Source organism: Callospermophilus lateralis, chromosome 1 (genome assembly GCF_048772815.1).
Source record: "Callospermophilus lateralis isolate mCalLat2 chromosome 1, mCalLat2.hap1, whole genome shotgun sequence".
Taxonomy (NCBI): domain Eukaryota; kingdom Metazoa; phylum Chordata; class Mammalia; order Rodentia; family Sciuridae; genus Callospermophilus; species Callospermophilus lateralis.
Window position 1 is genome coordinate 220,334,768 of NC_135305.1, and position 23,777 is coordinate 220,358,544.

The 23,777-nt window shown below is 54.2% G+C and overlaps 1 protein-coding gene across 4 annotated transcripts in view; it reads left to right on the forward strand.

The window, feature by feature from the left end:
- The window catches only part of Insr (insulin receptor), a 125,237-nt gene that overhangs the window by 10,032 nt on the left and 91,428 nt on the right, over nucleotides 1–23,777 (forward strand). For all 4 annotated transcript variants that reach the window (XM_076849730.2, XM_076849707.2, XM_076849713.2 and 1 more), the window contains exon 2: nucleotides 6,096–6,647. In XM_076849730.2, the coding sequence (XP_076705845.2) occupies nucleotides 6,096–6,647 (552 nt within the window). The remainder of the gene's footprint in view (nucleotides 1–6,095; nucleotides 6,648–23,777) is intronic.

The following is a 23,777-nucleotide window of genomic DNA, read 5'->3' on the forward strand; positions in this document are numbered from 1 at the left end:
CTGCCTCTTCAGCTCGACGCCTCTCCTTTGCAGAAGCCGATTTTAAGAGTGTGTAGAAAATCTTAAGGGTCTCTGACTCCCGTATGTCTGGGATCAGGATTCTGAAGGCACTGGGAATTGGCTGCATGGTTCAGGCTGGAGAACACGCGGCCAAGTCCCAGTTCTCGTCCACCCTGCGAGGGTTTTGTCATGCATGGCTGCTACTTACCGACGAGGAAACCGAGGCACACAGAGAGGTAGAGGGCGTAGCTCAGCCTCATGCAGCTGGCAGGAGGCCGGGGTGGGACAAGAAGCCGCAGCTGTAGGGTTTCCAGTGTCCCCTGGGACTGGTGTGGCTGGTGACCCGGCACCTGAGCCCAAGGCTTGTTGGGGCAGGACCCCCCTGGATTTAGGAGGAAGCCGTTTTAAGAGTGGAAAGAATTCAGAAAGGAACGTGTGGCCCCAGAACAGGTCACCAGGGAGCACGTGAAGAATGCTGCGACCGAGGAGCCAGGACATTCATGGCGGGAGGCAGAGGCATTAAGGCTCTTGGTTAGCACGGACGCGTCCTCCCCTGTCCCCCCACCAGCACGTCCCCTTAGCTGCTCTCATGGTGGAGAGAAAAATCGGGGAAGACGAGGCACCTTCCCGGGAGACTCTCGTGCAGCCTTTTCTCCTGGAAAATTCTCAGGTTCCTGGAAACTCAGGAGCAGCCCTGTCCACACCGTCCACTAGGACATTCTGCTTTGGTGGATCTGTGCAATGTGGCGGCCACTCAGCTCCTGAGCCCTGGAGCTGTGGGCGGTCGGTGAGACCGAAGTTGTAGTTTTAATGAATTTAAATGTCAGCTTCAACTTTTAAGTAACTTTAATTCATGTAAATATATATATATATATATAAACAAATCAGTACTTGATTTTAACTAGAAAACTCCTGAGTGGGCTTGGAAGGACTTGGGTGTAGGAATCGACAATTTCATAAAAACCTACGTCTTTGGTGATGCCCTCTGTGAACTATTCCAACAGACAGAGCCTGCGAGGTGAAACACGCTGCGTCTCCAAGGCCTGGAGTGGAGCCGTCCTGCGGCAGCGCCCAGTGATCTGGTGTCTTAGTGATTTCGTGTTGATTACGTGTTCGGATAGATTAGGTCAAACGGAAGCCACACCATTTCTTCTCGTATATTTTTTTCTTCTCTTTTTGTTCTTTTCGTGGTGCCGGGGGTTGAATCCAGGGCCTCCCCGACTCTGGGCAAGGGCTTTACTACTGAGCTACATCCCCAACCCAATCTCTGACTTTATAAAGAGAATTTCATATGTGGTTTGCACCTCCCTGGCCATCCACGTGGAAAAACTATAGCTTATCATTGTCCTTGACTTTTAAGGTGAAATAGGCAGGTATGAATGATTCTTTTTCTAAAAAATTTTTCTTTTTTTAGTTGTAGATGGACACAATGCCTTTATTTTATTTATTTATTTTTGTACGGTGCTGAGGATCGAACCCAGAACCTCGCTCGTGCTAAGCAAGCACCTTACCACTGGGCCCCAGCCCCACCAATGGGTGATTCCTGTTGGACTGTGTGCTCCTGGTGCTCCACCTCCAGGAAGCCTGTCTTGATTGCCCCAGGCTGAGTCTGGGGCTTGCTTCATTCTCCTCTGGCCCCTGAAGCTGCCCCTGATGGTTTCCTTCTTGGTTGTGTGTGTATTTAAGAGACGAGGTCTCGCTGGGTTGCCCAGGCTGGTCCTTAACTCCTGGGCTCAAGCCATCCTCCTGCCTCAGCCTCCCCGGTGGCTGGACTACAGGTGCCATCCCTGGCTTGGCTCCATTTAGGTGGATTTGGGTGGTCACTTAGTAATTGCCGGGCTTTACCCTTAGGGACTGCCTGGGTCCTGTATCCTGCAACTGTATCCTCGGGTTCCACGTCCGCGGATTCAGCCAGCCACGGACTGGAAATATCAGAAAAACAAAAAAGCAAAACGTGTCTTCACGGAAACTAGGTGAACTTTCATCCTTGTCACGATTCCTTCAACAACACAGCGTGACGACCTTTTGTATGACATTTGTGTTCTCTTGGGTATTGGGTCATTCAGAGGCGGTTTAAAGTCCACGGGAGGATGTACGTGGGTCTTGAGCTCATCACATAAGGTCCTCGGGCCTCCGTGGATCTCGGTGTGCCCGGGGAGTCCTGGGACCACATCCTCATGAACTCAGAGGGGTGACAGTACTTCTGGGCTCAGCAACGTCTGGAGTGGTCCGAGAGTGCTCGGGGACGTTGACTGTGAAGGGGGGGACCAGGACGATTCCCTCCCACAGATTTTCTCCAGGTTTTCACGGCCTGAGAACCACTGTGTGGGCTCCCCCATTTCTGTCACATTCACCGGCTTCTTCCGGGGGCGGGTTCTAGAAGGAACGGAGCTGGTGAAACTAGCACGGCGGTTTGGGGCACAGCTGCTGCTTTTGCCGACGGGACTTGGAAAGGGGCTTGCCGCCTAAGCTGCCTGCGCCACTCGGCGGGCCTCACGCTCCTGCGTGGAGCAGGTGCCTCCTCTGGGGCTTCAGTGCCAGGACCTGTGCCTCAGAGCTGGGCCCAGGTCCCCGACGTCCCGACGTCCCGATCACGTTATCTGCCACCTGGGGCCTCCTGCCTCCTGCTCTGGACCCCCACACTGCGTGGCCCCGAATCCCGTGCTCCCCTTCAGAACTAGGGGCAGGGTTTGGCTCCCACCAGAGGCACGAGGAGGCCACAGAGACCCCTCCACCTGCGTCTGGCCTCCTCTGGGATTTTTCTTTCCCAACAGTCAGTGGCCTCTTGTCTTTGCTAATCAGGGCGCAGAAGGCTCTAATGAGCTAAGGGCTAGATTCAGGGAAGGTTAAACAAAGCACAGCAATTCTTTACTGTCCTCTGCAGTGACAGCCACTCAGTCTTGGTTGATGACAATGTCAGCCTAGAACTCACCCCCCCCCCCCGGGAAAGCCATCTGTGGTGTCCAGGGTGCCCTCGGCGGTCCCCCAGAGCACCCCTGTGCCCACCAGCTCGGATTCCCCACCGCCCACATCCCTGCCTGCGTGGCCTCGCCGGCTCCTGCTCTGGCCACTCCGCACAGGCGGAATCGGACCCTTGTGTCCTTCCGTGTCTGGTTCTTGGCGTGTGTCGAGGTGGCCTGTGGTGAGACGCTCCAGAACGTCGTTCCTTTTTCTGGCCGAGTGGCCTTCCTTCCTGCGTGGACAGACCACATCTGTTGATTCGCTTATCCCCGAGGGACTTTGCCCGAGAGTTCCTGTGTGGACGCGTGTTTCCGTCCCTAGGGCTGGAACCGCTGACCTGACCTTCTGTCCCTGGCCCGTTTCACGTTCTGGGAGCGGCCATCCCATCCCCCAAAGCCGCGGCACCATCCGCCACCCCCACTAGTCATGTGGGGTTCAACTTCCCTGCGTCTGCCCGAGCCCTGGGCATCGCCTGTCTTTCCCGTGGTCTCCCTCCTGGTGGACAAGGTGGCGGCTCACCTGGCTGCTTTCCATAGTCCTGAAGCCTCGTGGCCAGTTAATTTTTGAGGGTCCATTCTGGGGTGACTTGGGTTCTTCCTGATCGGGTGGGGACAGATGCTCTTTGCATCCCTGGTAGTGGAACAGAGAGTGTGACGTTGGGGTTCAGAGGTGTGGACTGGGGCAGTCAGAGAGAATACGGGACACCCAGTAACAGGTGAACTTCAAATGAATAATGGTGATTTATGGGGGTCGTGTATATCCCAAACATTGCCTGGGACATACTTATCCTAAAAATCCACGTCTTATGCGAAATTCAGGTCGAATTGCTGAGTCTGGCCGTTCTGCCTGCCTCTGCTGGGCTGCGTGCCTTGGCTTTGCAGCTTGGAGCTTCGGCAGGGTGGGGACGGGGCTCCTTGGGCTCGATGCCTGTCAGTATCTCTGTATGTGACGCTGTCGATGTGACTGTGGCCGGGAGCCTCAGGCCTACCTGGGGGGCATGGCCCTCTGGGGCTGGCACTGGCCCCTGGTGTCCTCGAGGTGGCCTCCCAGCCTTGGCCTCCGCGACCTGCTGGCTTCAGAGCAGGAGCAGGGAGTCCCAGTCACTGGGTGCCATGGCTTTCTCCCCGAGGGCCCAGGGCCTGAGGGTGGTGTCTCCCCTTATTTGCGCTTGGTCTGTCTCCCCTGGAGCGCGGTCCAAGAACCCGGCTTTCTTTTTCCCCCTTGTTGGCTCTTGCAGTGCCTTTCGAACTTGCCTTCCATCGTGGGTTTGTAAGAGGATTTGCCACTTTTCTTTGGAGCAGTCCATTTGGCTCAGCGTCTTGGAGTAAAGCGGGAGCCGAGCCGTGCAGCCCAGGTGTGGGGGCCGTGTTGTGAGCGTGCCCTGGGTGTGTCATGCCTGGCAGCGAGGTGCTGCCTGTAGAGCTTGTGTGTGACAGATGCCAACTTACATGGAAGGGACACAGGAGAAGGGAGAGACCCAAGTAGGCATTCAGAGGGAAGGAAATCAGGGAAGCCCGCCTGGAGGAGGCGCATTTGACTGACTCTTGACGTTGACGGCTGGATTTAGAAACAGAGCTCAGGGAGTACACAGAAGAGAGACTGGTGGAGAGATGGCAGTTGCATGTCTTGGGGGTACACCACCACGGCACAGTGACAGGAACTGAGCGCCTACCCCATGCCAGGCCCTGCCTGAGCTCTTCCTGGGTCGACCTGTCACGGAGGGGATCTTGGGGTTGTGTGAGAGCCGTGGGCGGCTTGGTGTGGCCCTGGGAGGGAAGTTCAGGGTCGTGGGGAGCCACGGAGGGCGTGGGAGCCCGGGAGGCTCCACCTTCAGCAGAGTGAGCTCGCAGGGTGCCGCGCAGTGAGACCGGGTTCCCTGGGGAGGTTGGCCACACCCAGGTGAGAGGTGATCAGGTCTTGACTGCAGGCCAGGAGGCCGCCAGGAGGCCGAGTCAGCTGGGCGGTGGGAAACCTGACAAAACACACACGCCGCCTCCCCGCCCATTCCAGGTGGGCACCCCTGTCCCGCAGGCCACTTCCTGATGCACCTGCCGGCCGCCCCACCCTCTGGCACCTGCCCAGGTGCAGACCTGTAGGCCTGTTGTCTTCACTGTGGCCAGGTCATGGGGGTGGGGCTCCTGGCAGGGCAGCCGGAGGCGCTGCTTCCCTGCCTTTGGAAGGCTGTGGCTCCAGCCCGGGCACTGGTCAGCGGAGCCTCTTGTCCAGGGTTGAGGCGGAGTTTGGAGCGCAGGACCCAAGTCAGGTGCCCGTGAGGCTGGCGCTTTTCAATTCTTCACCTTTAAATGTTTATATATTTTTAAACAAATTATTTCAGTGCACACACAGTAGCTGCGCGTGTTCCTGGGGACAGTGGGGTGATTCGATGCACCCACTATATGCAGTGATCCAACAGGTCGCCAGCATTTCTGTCGCTCCCTACAGTTCTCATTTCTGTGGCGAGAGCTCCCAGAACCTCCTGCTGTTCCGGAACACAGTCCGTTACTGTTTGCGCTGGACGCTGCCGTGCCACAGGCCACCAGGACTCCTTTCTCCCAATTCCGTGTCCATTGACCAGCCTCTCCCTACCTCCCTGCTACTCCCCCTCCCCAGCCTCTGGCAACCACTATTCTGTTCTCTGCTTCTGTGAGAATGATTTTTTTAGCCCCTACACATCCGTGAGTTTTTATGGTAACGGTCTTTCTGTGCCTGGCTTGTTTCCGTTAACACAGTGTCCTCCAGGTGCATCATGTTGTCACAAACGATAGGAATTCAGCCTTTTTTGTGGCCGAATAGTATTCCATTATGTGTGTACACCACATCTCTTTTACCCGTTCATCTGTTGATGGACGTGGGTGGCTGTCATCAAAATGACAAGAGGGAGCAAATGCTGGTAAGAACATGAAGAAAGGGGAACTCCCCAGCTGTCCTCGGGAATGTAAACTGGTGGAGTCACTGTGGGAAACAGCGAGGGTCTCCTCAAAGCACTGAAAGTGCCATCAGCAGGTGATCCGGCGAGTTCTCCCCACCCTGGGAAACAGGAGCGTGGAGGGCCGAGGACTGTCACCGCTGGGCATATCTGAGGACCCAGTGCCGGTCGGGTGCGTCTCTCACCGTCTCGCTCTGTTCCCTCCCAGTGTGTCCCGGCATGGACATCCGGAACAACCTCACCAGGCTGCGTGAACTGGAGAACTGCTCGGTCATCGAGGGACACCTGCAGATCCTGCTGATGTTCAAAACCAGGCCCGAGGACTTCCGGGACCTCAGCTTCCCCAAGCTCATCATCATCACCGACTACCTGCTGCTCTTCCGCGTCTACGGGCTGGAGAGCCTCAAGGACCTGTTCCCCAACCTCACCGTCATCCGCGGCTCCCGCCTCTTCTTCAACTACGCGCTGGTCATCTTCGAGATGGTCCACCTGAAGGAGCTGGGGCTCTACAGCCTCATGAACATCACCCGGGGCTCCGTGCGCATCGAGAAGAACAACGAGCTCTGCTACCTGGCCACCATCGACTGGTCCCGGATCCTGGACTCCGTGGAGGACAACTACATCGTGCTGAACAAAGACGACAACGAGGAGTGCGGAGACATCTGCCCGGGCACCGCCAAGGGCAAGACCAACTGCCCCGCCACCGTCATCAACGGGCAGTTTGTCGAGCGGTGCTGGACGCACAGCCATTGCCAGAAAGGTATGTCGGGGGGCACCGCCAGGGGTACCGGGCAGGGCCTTCTCCAGCCCGCCCAAGGGCAGAGCCTGGGGACAGCACCCATGGTGGGGCTGGCATGCTGTTTCTGTAAAGTCTCAGGTGACAAACACTCCAGACTCTGCAGGTCACACGGTCAGCTGTCCCCGCTAATCCCCAGGGGACCCGATGCCAGACCCCTGGTGGACGCCCGAGGCAACAGATGGCACCCAGCCTGTAGTCACCTCGCTTCTTCCTCCACTGAGATTCCTACGATAAGGTTTAGTTATAAAATACGAGCAGTCAGAGTCCCCACGATAACTACTCATAAAACAGAACCCTTAGAAAGATATACTGCAATAGATTACCACCATCAATTCCCTAGCATTTTGGGGCCTTAATTAGGTAAATAATGAATTAGGGTCACCTGAACAGAAGCACCATGGGACATTGACAGGTGGTCTGGCAACCCGGAGGCAGCTGGGTGACTCACAGATGGGTGGTCTCTGCAGCTTGGACACACCAGACAAAGGGTTGGTTCTCATCATGGGAAAGACAGAGCAGGATGCTTGGGATTTGTTTCCTCATGCTACTCGGAATGGTGCGCAGTTTAAAACCCATGATTTCTCTATTTCTGGAATTTTCCATTTAATATTTTCAGACCCCAGTTGACTGTGGGCAACTGGAACCGTGGGAAGTGAAACCTTGGATAGAAGGGGCTGCCAGGCTGGACTCTGTCGGTAAAGCAGGCGAGCAGCCACTGGCGGGCGAAGCATATGGGTGCAGCCGTGTTTCAATAAAACTTTATTTACATAAACAAGTAGTGGGCCAGATTTTGCCAGTGGCCATCCTTTGCCACCCCCTCTGTTGGACCCTGAATGTTCCCGTGTTTCTTGTGTTGGGAAAAGGGTAGGAGTGGAAGAAATGTGGATTTGGTCTAAAAAAAAAATCCATCTCTTATTGGATTATAGAATTCAAAGGGCTCATGAAAGATATTTGGGGAAAAAAAAAGTGTGAAGAGCAAAATGTCCATCTTCTGTCTCCCCGACTCCTGATGGCAGTGTGTGGGGGTGCTTGCTCCCTGCGGGTATTCAGGGCATCTCCTGTGTGGTCATTTCCTTGTCCTCTGATACTGGACACTCGGCGCATTTCCAGCCCTCGTGGGGGAAGTGGGCACATCCCAGACTGGAACTTTTTCTAGGGTTTACTTCTTAAAGTCTGTTTTCCAGAAGCGGCCTTCCCGGAGCAGAGGCTCTCCAGGTGGACTGTCAGCAGCCTTCCCAAGGCCCGACCTGGGCACTCCCCCTAGCGGCCCCCAGTACTGGGGGGGGGGGGAGGCGGGGGGAGGGGTCAGTCCTCCACGCTCCCCTGGGGGAGGAGCCCAGGTGTGCGCCCCCTAGCGGCCCCCAGTCCTTCGGGGTCAGTCCTCCACGCTCCCCTGGGGAGGAGCCCAGGTGCGCCCCCTCGCGGCCCCCAGTCCTGCGGGGTCAGTCCTCCACGCTCCCCTGGGGAGGAGCCCAGGTGCGCCCCCTAGCGGCCCCCAATACTTTGGGGTCAGTCCTCCACGCTCCCCTGGGGAGGAGCCCAGGTGCGCCCCCTAGCGGCCCCCAATACTTTGGGGTCAGTCCTCCACGCTCCCCTGGGGAGGAGCCCAGGTGCGCCCCCTCTGTGATTGCCACGGGTCGTGCCTTGAGAAGCAGGTCAGGCAGCCTTTGGGTTTCTCTTTCCATCCTCCTATCTTTTAGCAGCTCAGTGGCTTCTGAGAGCTTGGTCTGTCTTGCTTTCCTAGAGAAGGTGCTTATCCTGGGCCAATTTCCAACCTTCTGGCTCAGAGCTCTGGGGTGCTCCAAGGTGGTTGTTCTCACGCCCCTCCCATGATTCATGCTTAAAAGCCTTTTTATCCATAAGACAAAATTTCCACCCCCCCCAATTTTCTATTTTAATTTCAATTATTATCATGAAAAATAAAAACAAAAACTTCCATCCTTAAGTTTGGGATCTGTTCTCATGTGTGATTCAGTGGGGGGCGTCCATTCTCCCCCCAAATGAGCCAGGGTCTCTCTCGATGGAGCTTGTTCTGGCCTGGGTGTGTCCCCCCAAAAGCTCACGTGGAGACAGTGCGAGGGGTTTGCAGGAGAAACGATGGGGTTATGGCTTCACCTAATCAGTGAATTGATCCCTGGTGGGTTTAACCAGTGGCGACTGGAGGCAGGTGGGTGTGGCTTTGGGGTCTATATTTGTATCTGGCGAGTGGAGCCTGGGTTCTCTGCTTCTAGATCACTCTGTGGGCCCTTCCCTCCCCCACACTCACCCGCCATGATGTCCTGCCTCCCCTTGAGCCCCGAGGAGTGGAGCCGGCCTTCTGTGGACTAAGACCTCTGCACTGTGAGCCCCCATGTAAACCTTTCCTCCTTTACAGTTGTTCTGGTTGGGCCCTTAAGTCCCAGCAGTGAAAAAGCTGGCTAAAACCTGGCCCTTGCCTGGCGTCTGTTTCTGTCTGCCCTTCCTGGCACCTGGGAGATCACTGTTGTTCCTGAGCGCTGGCTTTCTGAGGTTTCCATACCCAAGAAAGCCAGTGGTTGACCTAAGGGTTCTATCACAAAAGACAGGGGAGAGGCGGGAGGAGGGTCTTCTTGCCTGAGGCCAGAGCCATGAGGAAGCCACACAGGGTGAGTGGGTCCCGAGTAGAGTCCTTGGAACTTCATTAGGACCCCATGGAGCCCCAGAGAGCCCTTCCGTAGTACAGGGTTGGGTGGTCGGGCATGGAAGGCGGAGAGCTGAGGAGGGGAGGCGGGACAGAGAAGGGAGGGCAGAGCTGCTGTCAGCTGCGGAAAAAGCTGGAGAATGTGGGCAGGTCAGGGGCAAAGAAGCTCAGCTCGAGGGAGGAGGAGTCTGGTGGTTGGGGTAGGTCGGTGGAAGTAGAGACGGCCCAGGTGTTTGGAAGATTGTAAAACAGGGAGACTTTGGAGATGGGGAGGAGTCGCTGGGAGAGATGGAGGTCCTGCTGGACCCCTGAGATCTAGATGAATTGGGGGTGGGCGGCAGGAGGATAAACATTCTTAGTCTAGTGCTGATTTCTCCAAATTCCGGTGCTGCTTTGAAACGTCCCGGGCTCAGGCATCTTGAGGTGGAATTGAAGACGTTCCTCCGTGGATTTATTTCTGTGTCTGTGTCAGTCAAAATACTCAGAGTGGGATCACCTGTAGTTGAGTCTCTTGGGCTCTGATGTCCGAGCAGTTTTTAAAAACTACTTAATCTTTTGATATGGAGGGCTGGGCTTGTTTTTCCAGCACTGGGGGCTTTGTCCCTGGGTGGGGCAGCTGCAGCCCCTCTGGTGGCTACGACAGACACCCGGCTGGGTACGGGATCCTGGCGCCTGGCCTCCCTCTTGGTCCCAGGTGTGGAGTGAGAAGACAGGTGGGGGCTGTTCTTTAGGTCTGGCCACGGGTTCCGTGTTCTCCTTGCGTCCTTACAAAAATGGTTTTCACACAGGTGAGGCTTATGCCAGTTTATCAATAGCCCCGTGAACACACAGTAACCAGGTAGTTGTGTAACGACTCTGAACTGTATCAGTCATACGTTACACAACGTCTGCGTAGCCCCTGGTCTAGTCCTAGGTGTGTCCTTCAGTCAGGCAGGACTCGGTTTTCTTCATTTTAGTCCCAACAGCCAGACGTTTTTGAACTTGACCAGGTGGAACTACCTTCCAACTTACCATAGGGATGCCAACCTCCCTACCCCAGGGACTGCTCGCCAGGGGTCCCCGCCCCCGAGTGTGCAGCAGGGTCACCTGGAGGGCTTGTTAAAGTAACTGGTGGGTGGGGCGCCCTGGCACACCCTGTAATCCCAAGGCAAGAGGATCCTGAGTTCAAAGCCAACCTCAGCAAATAGCAAGGTGCTAAGCAACTCGGCAAGACCCTGTCTCTAAGTAAAACACAAAAAAGGGCTGGGGATGGGGCTCGGCAGTTGAGTGACCCTGGGTTCAACCTGTGATACTTCTCCCCACCTCCAAAAACAAAAGTTGCTGGGCTCCAAACCTGGTTTCTTGGGTCTGGATTCAGATCTGGAAATCTGCATTTCTACAGGCTCACAGGTGGTGTGGGCGGTTCAGGAACTGCCTGCCCCCTGTACTAGGGAGTTGAATCCAGAAGTCCGGGTGTCCCCTAGCTGGTTCCCCGCCCCAGCAGCCTCGTCTCGCACCTGGCTTTTCAGGTTGTGGCGGTCACCTGAGCCCCCTTGGCTGCCTGTAGAGATGGGCACCTAAGCCCTGCGGCTGGACTGCCGCCCTGTCTCTGTAGCACTCAGCTGCAGCCTTTTATTTTTTGGTTGGTTTCTTGTAGTAAAATACGCATGACATGAAGTTCACCATCTCGCCCAATGCCGTGCCCAGCAGCACCTGGCCATTCACCTGTCCCCACTGTCCATCTGCAGGACTTAGCTTCCCAAGATGACTGTCCCCATTGAATGCTAATGCCCCAGTCCCTCTTGGCCTGGCCCCTGTGCCTTCAGTCTGTGTGGATCTGATGGCTCTAGGGAGCTCCCGGGAGGGAGCTGCAGGACCTGACCTCGTGCATCCAGTGTACTTCATGGGCACAGCGTGCTCACGGTGCACTCACGTGGTGGTGTGTCAGAATGCCCTTTTCATGGCTGAGTAGTACTCCAAGGTGGGACAACCTGCCTTGTGTTTGCCTGTTCATCTCTTGGTGGACGTTGGGGTTGCTTCTGCATTTTAGCCACCACGAGTCCTGCTCTTATGAACATAATCATGCAGCTCTGGTTTTTAAAATGCTTACGTTAACCTGTGGCTGTGTCTTCAGAAGGTTTAGTTCACACCTGGCAGGACCTTTGAACACAAAACAGACCAAGGGAAGCCTTTAGGAGACATTCCCTGTCCTAGGTGGCGGAAGCGGCCTGTGAACAGGGCCCATCAGTTCCTCTTCCCCCAACCGGAACCCCTGCCCCAACTGGCCTCCTTTTCTGGAACACTTGCCAGGTTCTGGGAGCACCTGGGGTGAAGGTGTTGGCCTGTCCTGACTCATTTCTGCGTTCTCTGTCATGCCCACCCGCCTTCCGTCTGTCCCTGAAGCAAGGGACGAGCAAAAGAGCTTTCGGTGGTGAGTCAGTGCAAAGGAAAAACCAACAGCCCGGGGCGGGTGTGCTGCCTGTGGCCTGAGGCGTGCGCTGTCCACCACGCGACCACAGATTTGGGGAGAAATGTCAGGAGAGCCCACGTGTGAGGGACTCCAAATGGGCAGAGTGGGGCCGGGCCACGGAGGCTGAGGTACGTGTGGGGACAGCCTGCTGTGTACCAGGAGCAGGGTGTCTGGGCATGGCCAGCCTGCTGCCTCGTAGCTGCCCGTCGGGTGGCCGACCCGAGCGTGGGACCAACCCACTTGGATCTCTGTGGGTGGGAGTTCGGGGCGGAGCCCTAAACTGTCCTTCAGAGTCTGAGGACAAGCCACACCCCCTAAGCGAACCCATTAAGGCCCCGCAGGTGAGCCTTGTTGGGACCCGTCCTCGGCGTTATAGAAAGGGCTCAGTCGGGCGGCTCTGGCTTCAGGTGGACCGAGCCTCAGTTTCCCCAAATGGAAAACAGGGATATTGTGGCGCTTGCTTCTTGGGGCTGTGGTTTGGGGTTAGATGACGTGAGCTGCTCCTGGCCCCGGGTCTGGCACCCGTGAACATCACGGAAGCTTCCGGCAGCTGAGCACGGTGCGTCCACCCTTTCTGGGCTCACTAGTCGCCAGATGAACCCCTGCCCATTTCTGAGTTCTGTCTTGATGCAGAGGGGACAGTCTCCCACATGACCAGCTGACGGGGTGGGCACCAGCCCCACTGCCCCCGGGGGAAGACCACCCAACCGCCAGGTGGCCCAGCGAGGGAGGGGCTGGAAGCCCCCACGGTGGGCCTTCGTGGGGACTGGAGACACAGGGTGCGCCTGACCAGCTGCTCTGGCCAAACCCACCTGGCATTCTCCTGGGGGAATCGCCCCAGCTGCTCCCTGCTGGTGGAGGGATGGGCACCAGGGGAGCTGGTCAATGATGCCGCAGGTGGGTGTGGGCAGGACAGCAGGAGGGCTGCGCCTGTCCCCGCTCTGTAGAGGCTCTGGAGGCCAAGGCGCTCCCTGCAAGAGTGAAGATGGGGTGTTTAATGGCTGGGAAGGGGCTGCTTTGGGCAGGATTGGTACCTTCCTGATGAACCTGTCCTCCTTTTCTCCCTCTCCTCCTCTTCTGTCCCTCCTCCTCCTCCTCCTCCTCTTTGTCCCGAGAGTCGGAATCGCCTCTCCTGCCTGTGGTTGCCTAAGCTCTTCAGCGGTGGTGAGTGGCCTCCTCCGGCCACCTGCCTGCCCACCACGGGGCTTAGCACCTGTCCTCAGATGTGGGTAAACAGCAGGCACAGGGTTCAGCAGGGACTGGCAGTTCTGGCTCAGAGTTGGAGCTCTCTGCTGCTGAGCTTTCCAGGGTTGTGGGGAAGCTGGTGCAGGGGGAGGGCGTTGGGCTGAGAGCCTGGGGGGTGGGGGTCCCCCGGGGCTGGCTCCTGCCGCCTCTTGCTCAGCTGCTCCCCTGAGGACCAGCTCTCCTGAAGACGGGGACCTTGGCGGGGTTGGTGGCATCCCTACACCCATTGTCACAACTGGCTCATAATCGACAGTGACATCTTCAACACTCATGCCCCTAGTGCTCGCTGAGCGCCCACTGCATGCTCCCGGAACCCCTGTGCCCGCCCTGAGCGCATGCCATGCCCAGGTTACCCAAGGGCAGCTGAGGCTGGGCTGGGGACGAGCTCGCTCCAGGAGACCTAGCGGGAATGCTTAGCCCTCAGGCGCGTGGGACGTGAGGCCCTGACCAAAGGTTCACGGGCAGACTGTGGCGCCGGGGCCTCGTCCATCCCACCGGCTTCTATTTCTGTGTGACATGTAAGATTGGTTTTTTTTCCCCCCATTTTTAAGAGATTGGGGAGAAAAAAATACAAACAATATTTTGTGCAGGTGAAGATGATGGGGAATTCACACTTCAGCATTGTAAAGTGTCATTGGAACGGGCCGCGCCTGCTCACTGGGTCTTGTCTCCGGCTGCTTCTGTGCCCTGGGGAGAGCAGAGTGGCCAGAGGTCGAGTGGCCACGGAGCCCAGTGTGTGGGCTCTGGCCCTTCGCACTGGAGACTCTGTGGATCTCTGTTCCAGGCAGGGCGAGGGGAGGGGGCTGCAGAGCCCGGGTGCTACCCTTCCCCTGCAGGAGCGCTCCATGGGCAGGGACGTTCCTAGGTGGCTGGCCAGCCGGTAGGACGTGTCCCCGTGTCCCAGAGCACCCAGGTTCCCCAGCCCCCGCCTTTCCTCCAGGTGAGTCATCACCAATCACCTGGTGGTCCTGGGCACACTCGGACCAGAACACCCGGAAGGCACGATGTCCTCTAGATAAGACGGCAGAGCATGGTTCAGTCACGTTCCCCCGGGTCTGCGTCACAGCCGTCCATGCAGAACACGGGAAAATGTGCACATGTGAGAACTGAAAGAGGTGACAGACCTGTGACCTGAGGGACCCTCTGAGGTGGTCCTTCGTCTCTGTTCTGCTTTATGAAAGTCATTGTGCAAAACCTAGGGGGAAGCAGGGAGGGAGCGCCGCGCTGGAAAGATTCCACAGTGGTTGTAACTGCGCGGAGACCATTGGGATTTTTTAAGTAAACTTTGTTTTTGGACATGATGGATTTTATGTAGCAGGAAAGAACAAACGCTCTAGAGTATGTTTCTGAGCTCCCCCTCCCTCCCCAGGCCCCACAAGTTGCCATTGGCATTTATAAGAGGAGAGGCTGTTCCAGGCTCCAGGGGCTAAGGAGACGCTTTAGCTTGTGTGGCAAACGAGGCTGAGAAAGAGCGAGTTGGAACAGTGTTCTGGGTGCACGGAACAGCAGTGACAAACTCTTTCGTGAAGAGTGAAGAGGCAGCTTCATGCAGAAAAGGCTGCCTCCTCGGCAGTGAGGAGGTTAAAGGTGTCGCCGTTTTCAAGGAATTTGGATACTGAGCAGGAGACGTGCAAAGCAAGACAGGTTTGATTCAGCTCCTCCAGAGTGCTTTAAAGAGAATTAAAAAAAAAAAAAATCCAAGAAATTGTAGAAAAATCCAAGAAATAAACAATTCATAGTTCTTAAATTGCACCCTGTTCTGAGGAGCCTGATGAAATCTTCTGCCGTTCCTCCTGTGACCCAAAAGAATCCTTTTCCAGTGTATCCATGCTGTGTACGTTACCCTCCTGTTAGTCACTTAGCTGGATTTGGTATCTCAGTGCTTATTTTAAGTGACCCTTATTTTAGGTAGTAGTGGAGCCAAAGCTGGAACAGGGATGCTGGCAAGTCTGAGATGCCCCGGGGAAAGCTGTCAAAGTGCTTCCTTTAAGTGAAAGTACAATAAGAGATTTTGAGAGACTTAGAGCACTTTTATTACAGAATGATTTTCCCATTTTATTATCAGCTATTGCTAATTTCCTCAACTTTATCAGAGGTGTGTGCGTAGGAATAATAGTACACACAGGGTTTGGTAGTATCTTTGGTTTCAGGCGTCCACTGCGGGTCTTGGAATGCGTCCCCTGTAGCTGGAGGATGGGCAGGCTGTGCAGCAGACCCTGGGCCGCGAGCTGTGGCTGTTGCTGTCAATCTTCGGCGCTGCCCGAGCTTCCTGCTGTATCCAGTGTCCCTCCTGGAGGGGCTTTGGGATGTGAGCCGGAAGCTGCTCTCCGCACCCCGCAGAGGGATGGGCAGCTGATCCTTCCTGGAGAGGCCGGGCAGAGTGAAAGGTGGCTGCTGGGTAACTTGGTAACTGGTCCGACGAGTTTTCCTTTGACGTGATGAAATTCATTGACCAGTTGTTTCCCACGTGTCCCCTTCCAGTCACAGAATAAAAACCTGTTCTTTGTCACCCAACACCTCAAATGCCCCAGGGAGGTGCCAGAGACCTCTGTGCAGGGGGCATGTGGTCTGGGCTTCTCTCCCACTCAGGTGCCTGCAAGAACATTTCCCCCTCAGTAAAGGGAGGGCACGTGGGCCCCGGATGGCGCAGGCGCACCCTCTCCCCTTCTCCTTCCCTCTGGTCCAGCCTACAGGTTTGCTTGACATTAAAGGCGGTGTCAGGAGTGGGGAACCACAGATTGCTTCACTGCGGGCCCCACTGCCGGTCTGGGGCGGGGTCCTGTGAGCAGCGGCTGGGGCCCAAGTGGTTCCTCCGAGGGCCATTTGGTTTATCCTAGAAGTTTCTTTGCCTCTTGTTTTGTCCCCAGCAGAGGGTAACCCGGGGACTTCAACTGTAGGCTAGAAAGTGAGTCTCCTGACAGCGCCGGGGACTCCTGGCGGGTTTTCATCTGCAGATCTGGTAGGGCTGGGGGGTCAGCCCTGGCACCCTGGTTTGCTATTGAACACTTGGGATGCTTGTCTGGGGCAAGGCTGCCGCCTCGGCAGTGAGGTTGTTAAAGGTGTCGCCGTTTTCAGGGGATTTGGATGCTGAGCAGGAGACGTGCAAAGCAAGACAGGTTTGATTCAGCTCCTCCTGAGTGCTTTAAAGAGAATTTAAAAAAAAATCATGGTGAGATACACAGGTTTGCAGTTCAGTACATTCACAGTGCTCCTTAACTTTCACCACTGTCTAGTTCCAGAACATTCTCCTGGCCTCAAGGAGAAGCCCTGTGGCCTTAGCCTTCCCGGAGTCCTGTCCCCACCCATAATTTGCTTCCTTGTGCTACTGGACACACCCAGCAGGCGACCTGGCTCTGTGGCAGGTCAGGACCCGCTGTCTTGCGGCCCACCCTCACCAGCTGCTGGATGGCGGTCCTGAGCTCAGATTTGGGAGCTGCCCTGCACCCCAGGCATGAGCTTTTCTGTCTGTGAACCTATTTCTGATTCTCTTGGGGGACACAGCTGGGAGCGGGATTGCCCGGGTCAGCTGAGAATCCTATGCTTAACTTACCAAGTGCGATTTCCTTTTCTTTTTTCTTTTTAAAAGACTTTGTTCTAAAAGAAAACAGATTCAGAGTCGCACACAACAGATGGCCACACGAGTTGCCCAAAGATGGACGCCCGCGACACTCTTGGTTTCAGGAGCCCCAAAGCCCCAGCCCAGCCCCCCTCCCAGAGCCCCCACTGTGCTGTGCAGTTAGTGGTCACTTCCCTCCTCCTGTACAGTTTTGTCACCCAAGTGTGAATCTCTAGAGAAAAATTTTCATCTTACTTAAGGTAAATTGACGCTCTGCTGCATCCACAGCGGTGGCTCCCCACGGTGGGAGGGTTCGGCCTCCCAGAGGGACTGTCACTGCCTGGGACAGGCCTGCCTGTTCCCGCCTCTCCTGGGTGGAGGTGAGGGTGCTCGCGACTCCCTGCCATGCCCACGGCCCCACCCCAAAGACCGGTCAGGCCCCTGAATGTGCAGAGGGCGAGGTTCCGTCGGCCGCCTTCTCTACGCTGTCCTTCCCTGCGGAGGGGCTGAGCTCTCGTCCTGGAGTGTCCTGGAGTGAGCAGCACCCTGGGGACACAGTTCAGCCTGTGTCCTCGGGACCCACTGGTGGCTTTACTTCACACCGGCCTCTCCGCCCCAGCGCTCTTTGCAGTAAGCTGCGTTCCAAGGTGAACGTGCCGGCTGCTCCCGCCATCTCTGCCGTGGGCTGATTTATTTTTCTTTTTGGATACCTGAGATTTCATTCTGCACTAGATGGTGCTCCTCGGCCTCCCCCCCCCTTTTTTAGGATGGGGCACAGAAAGCACAGCCTGGGCTTTGGAATGTTTCCTTGGAGGCAAGTTTGCGACCAAAGTCACTTTTATAAGCGAGGGAGGTGTGCGGGTTATTGGCAAAGGAGTTTTTCAAGAGCGAGCAAAAATGCAAGAAGTGTCTGAGGACGTGGGGTTGTGCAGGGATGGGGTGGCGACAGGTGTCGGGAGGAAGCGACAGTCAGCCGTCACCAGGGAGATGGTCCCTGGGATGCCCGTGTGGTTCAGGGACGGTGCAGCTCTCCAGACTCCTAACTCTAAAAGGTGCTTTCAGAGGTTATTAGGTGCAGGCTTTGACATGATTTGGGGACATTACGCTTGCAGGTGTCTTCTGTTGGGGACTGTGGGCATGTGGATAGTGCAGGCGGGGGCTGGGGTGTGAGGAGGTAGAGGGTGTGTTGGCAGGTTGACCCCAAGGTCTTGGCGGGAAGAATCGGGGTCACTAAAGTAGACTCAGGTCACAAGAGTTACAAACTCGGCATCAAGGAAGCCAGAAAATGGCTCTGATGGCGTTTGCCTTGACCCGGGCTGCACGTGCCGCCTGCGCAGTTGTGAACACGGTTCTGAGTGCTCCCTAGTGTGGCAAAGGAGATCTGGAAAAGAAAGGTTCTAGCCAGCCAGGGATGGCCAACGGGAGTCGGTTGTTCAGAGCTTGGTCTTGTAAACTCAGTGTGAAACAGCCAGTGTTACCTAGTCGCCGTGTTCCAGAGGACATTCGCCTGTTTCTGGAGGGCTTTCCTGGGTTTGGTTGTAACTCCATTTTCCTTCTGTGTTTATGCCTTAAGATCTTCTCTCTCTCGATTGCCACTTCTCCTGGGTGGCTGCGTGAGTCGGGGAGAAAGTATTCATCTGTTTTCTGAAACTATGACAAAACTGGGGGCTGGCTACTTTATAAAGAAAAGAGGTTTATGTAGCTCCGGTTTTGAGCCTGGAAGTGCACACATGGTGCTGGTTCTGGTGAGGGAACCTCAGCTGTGTCTCATCATGGCAGGAGCATGTCTGAGAGGGAGATCCAGGGAAGGGGCCAGTCTTGCTCTTCTTAGAACGACCCTTTTGTGAGAACTAACAAAAGTTCCATGGGAGCTACCCTCATCCCCTCCAAGGGCACTAGCCCGCTGTCCCCTAGTCACCTCACACTAACCACCTCCTCACACTGGCCATTGCTGACGTGTTGGACCAAGCTCCCAACACATGAAACCTTGGTGGACACACGGAAACCACATCCAATCCACAGCACAAGATGGGCATGTCCAGTGCCCTGCCTTGGATGGTGGTGTAGAACCAACTTGCTGAAATTCTGGGGTTGCACTGTCCGCTATGGTAGCCCCACTAGCCCTTTGTGGCCAAGTTGAAATTAATCAAAACTAGACGTTTGTCCTCACAAACGTTGAGAGCGCACAGATGAGCACGTTCCCGGCAGGCACAGGGCCCCCTGCAGCCCTGCAGTAGGTCATTTCTTCACCATGAGGGGTCACTCTGGAGCCAGACGGCCTTGACAGACCTAGATTTGAACTCGCCTCTGCCGGGAGACTTGGACAAGTTGTGGGTTTTTTCTGAACAGCTTCTTTTTCTTCCAGAGCGAGGACAGGATGAGGAAGCCAGTAGCGAGGTTTCCTCCACTTCTGGCCACCCTTCTCTTGATAAAAATAAAAACCCCTTCTTTCCTTCAGGTCCGTTCTCCATCCCCCAAACATAAAGTCTAACGCTGGTGTGTTCTGGCCTCTCTACCCCAGAGAGTCCCTGGCTTAGACGTGGGAGTGGCTTGGGAAAGCTCAGGTCCAACAAAGAGACGGTTATAGTACGAGGAGGAACGGGGAAGGGGCGGGGAGTGTTGTGTCCGTGGCTCACCAAGAGTCTGTTCCTTCCTGGCCTCCCCTCTCTGGGGAAAAGGTCATGGTGCTTTTCAGCTTTGGGCAAAGAGGGAGGGGACTCGAGGTGGGGAAGGGGGCGTGAGGAGACCCCAGCCTGAGTTGGTCTTCCTCGTTCAGCCTTGAGCATCTGTTAGCTCCTGATGGCCATTAACAGAAATCCATGTGGACTAACTTAACCCATGGGGTGGGACATCACATATTGGGATGACTCGGGCTTTTTCAGAGACCTTGTATCGGCTAGTTCTTGCCGCATAACAAACCACCCTGAAACAGAACAGCTTTAACAATCATTTATTGACGTCACGACTTTGTGGTCTGGACCTACCCGTTGAGAGCAGGCAGAGGGGCTCAGCTGTCCTGTGTCTGGGATCTGCTGGTGATTTGGTGGCTGGCTGGACAGTCTCGCATGGCCTGGCTCGTGTGTCTGGTGACTGGTGCTGCTTGCCCTCCGTTGGCTTGACTGGACCAGGATCTCGCGGGGCCCGTGGGACCTCAATCCCCAGGACACAGTACTTTAAGATTCTGTATCATGGGTGCTAATGTCCCACTGGCCCAAACAAGCCACACGGCTAAGGTAAACCAGAGGGGCGGTGGGTGCTGCACCTGTTGATGGGAGGGGAAGAATTCAGTCACTTTTGCCTCTCACTACAGGACCCCAGGGTGGGAAGCACAGTGGCCCGCGAAACCGTTTAGCCAGGACGAAAGCCCAGCTGGACATCAGGCCTGTGTATCATTGGAGAAAATTAAATGATTTTTCTGAGTCGTAATGTCCAAAGTTCCAGCACGAAAAATTAGTTCCTTCCCCAGTGATCCTTGGTGGTGTTTTGTTTTTAAGGATAGTTTAATTGATGTCATAGTTGTGCGTATTTGTGGGGGACAGTGCGGTATTTTGACGTGTTCTAAACGTGCAGTGATCAAGTCGGGCTCAGCGGTCACCATTTCTTGGTGTTAGGAACGTTCCGATTCTCCTCCAGCGACCTTGAAGTATGCAGTCAACCTTACGTCTTGACCTTGTGTTGACTGCAGCCTAAAACCTCTGTTTGCTCCTGAGATGTGGTTTGTGGCTCACTGCTCTGTCTCGGTTTTACCTCGGCACTAGGGTGAATTAGAAGTCGTTTTAAGGGACAGACCTAGTTTGTTCCTATTACATTTTCCCAAAGTGCGTATTTTTCCTGTTGGACTGGACTTTCCAAATCTCCCCCTTCCAGCACATACAAAACCTATCGACATCAGTTACAATTTTACTTAAAGATTTAAATCCATGGATTGAGACTAAGTACCTTAGTATCTTTCTTTCCATGCAGATCACTTAATTCTAAGTAAAATTAAATTTAAAGGGTCCCTTTTCATCTGTTCATCTCGGCCCCCTTTCGTGTTGGTATTCTGGGTGAATTTCTGTTGCAATGATTTCTGATTTTTTTGTTATTGAGTTTTTGATGTTGGCTGTAGCTATTATGAACAGCATATTTACCCTGAATCCAGAGTTTTTGGCAAAATTGGTAAGTAGGTTTTAAAATGTTTTTATTCATTAGCTGCGATTTTATGTGCTGTAAATTGGGGTCCCTGATAAATCACATCGAAGAGTCGTACTTCTTATTTCAGTTTTGCATCCCATTCCGTTCCCTGGGGCTTCAGGACTAATGTTGGGCATTTAGGAAGGGTGTCACCTGGCGCCCAGGTCCAGCAGATTCCCCGAGGTGCAGTCACCTGCTGTCCTGGGGTGAGCCCCTCTTGCCTGTGATGAGCTACTCTGGAGCGTCGGGTTGAGCTGGATTGCTAGGCTGCTATGTTTCGCTCTTGGACTTTTGCCCTCTGTGTTCATGAGTGAAATTGGGCTGCACTGTGCTGTTTGTTTGATTTTGCAATCTCTTCATCAGGCGGCTTATCAGATGTTCCAGGCACCCGGGGGATCGGCTGGTTTCCGTTGTCTGGGTGTCGGGGTCCCAGCACCAGCCCGAGGGATTCCTTGGACACCGGGTGCTGCTGGAGGTCTCGAGGTGCCATAGTCTACAGGGAAGGAATTCCTGATGGCTTCGTAAAGACTTCCTGCGAGGTCGTTGGAGAATTCAGCCTGAAAAATGACACATGCTCCTCTGGGAAGATCTCTGGGGTCAGATTTTGTGATTTGTATTTTCGTGGCAAAATGTCACTGAGTTTTTCAGTGACCTTATTAGGGTTGCCCTGGTCTTGGGTGTAGGTTCTTTTTACCCTTATTTTGATAGTTTTCCTTATCATCTTCAGAAAAGCAGATCTTGGATTTCTCCATCAGTTCTCTTTTTTCATAGTCGGGTAGCCACGGTTACCATCTTTTAAAGATTATTCTGAGCCATGATTTTGCTTTTTTTTTTTCTTCCTCCTTAGTGTGAAATGTTTAGAGGACTTATACGTCTAAATCCTCTTTGTAATAAACTGGGGGATGAACAGATGAAAAATCCAATTTTCAATTACAGATTTTAAAGCCGTGAATTCCTGTTCAAGAGAAGCTTTTGATACTCGCCTAAGTTTCGGCTGTGTAACATTCTTGTTTACTTTTTGTGATCAGCTTTATTTTATTGTACGGTCCTGGGGATTGAACCCAGGGGTGCTCTTCTACTGAGCTGCATCCCTAGTCCTTTTTATTTTTTGAGACAGGGTCTCACTAAGTTGCTGAGGCTGGTCTCCAACTTGTCATCCTCCTGCCTCAGCCTCCCAAGTCACTGGGATGACAGGTGTGCACCACCATGCCTGGTTTGTTATGATTCTTATTGTCCCCAAAGCTGCTCTTGAATACCTACTGTCTTTCAAGTACTTTATATCAATCATCTCATTTCATCTTCATAGCCACCCAAGAACTGTCCCTGGTATATAGGCTGTTTCACAGCACATGAAATGGAGTCTTGGTGACATCCGGGCCACACAGGACGTGGAGCAGGGAGAGCGTGGGTCTGGAATGGTCCTTGTTTGGATTCTAAACCATGTGCCTTTTTGACTGTGCTGCCTCTCCACTTGAGTGAGTTTTAATCACAAGTTAAGGCTTTTTTTTTTTTTTTTTTTAACTTTTCATTTTAATGAGTTGTCTTAATTTCCAGTTAAGGGGCTTAAGACACATTAAAAACAACAACAACAACAACAAACTTGGTTTGGACGATGACCTCAACACGTGAGCTGCAGTTTCTGCGTCCACACTCGCTGTGGCTTCCTGGTGACCAGGCACTCTTCCGTCGCACCTGTGAATGTTCCTGGAAGTGGGAAGTGCAGGTGGATCCAGAGCCTGGTCCTGGTCTTCGGCCCCACGGGACACGCCCCCCCCCCCCCCCAGCAGGACGTGTCTCCCTGGAGTGCGCATCCCGGTGGCAGTGCCCTTGTCCGTGGGGGAGGCTGGCCTCTTGTCCCCCGTGGCAGAGCCCGCGTTCCGCTCGCTGTGCTCTCCTTCCGACATGCACCTGTGGCCAGTGACCGTGGGCCCTCCTTCCCCCTGGCCCTCCTTTCTATTTCTGGGCCCTGCTCTCAGCGGGATGATGCTGAAAAGCCCCAGTGACTTGCGGTGACCTCAGGAATCAGTCCTTTCTTTCAAATTGGGCTGTGATTCATCTTTATTTTTATGGGGCCGTATCACGTTAGAAGCATTACAGTAGTCGTTTTTGTTTGAAATCTAATCAGGGCTTTAATATGCCATCTGGAGTCTGTGTTCCTTAGGCTTTTTATTGTTCGTGACTAAGGGTGGTGTCGGGGTAGGAATGGCCTTGCCCACATCCGCCCAGAGGGTCTGTCCTGTTTCCCCAAACCTTGTTTTCTCTGCGCTGGTGGCAGCCAGAGACAGACACCTGGGTATTGCTCTTGCTGGAGACCTGCTTTGAATTTATTTAAAATTCTAATTCTCCTCCTCTGAAATGGGGTCCTGTCATGTTGCCCAGGCTGGCCTCTAACTCCTGAGCTCAGGTGATCCTCCTGCCTCGGCCTCCTGAGTAGCTGGGACCACAGGTGCACGCCATTGGACTAGCTCAGAATGTTTTAAAATTGATTGTTGAATAGATGTGTTCTCACTGCAAAAAAAAAAAAAAAAAAAAAAAAAAAGTGAGCTTATGTACATGTTAATTAATGGTATGTAGTCATTCCAGTGTATATGTATTTCAAAACCTGATGTTTTCTACAACAGGTGAAGCCACACATTTATATGTGATTTTTTGTCCAACAGGTAAATACACAAATTTAAATTACAAATTTAAAAATTGAACATAGAAGAAAAAAACGAATAAGGGATGGCTGCTTTTTAAAGTAACAACTGAAAATTATTAACTTTCACTTATCAGTAGTGAATGAATATACATCGACACCGTTTTTTAACATCTTTTCCCCAATTTAACAATGTTCGACATTTTTAGCGTGGGTCCAGGTGGAGGGTGTGGCAGGGCGTCTCACGGTGGCTACAGGCCAGTCCTGTGGACCTCCTATGTTTTCGCCCTTTTCAACTGTAGTGAGGTTAGGCAGGGCTTCTCCACCTCAGCGGGTTGACACTTGGGGTCCAATCAGGCTCTGTGGTGGGG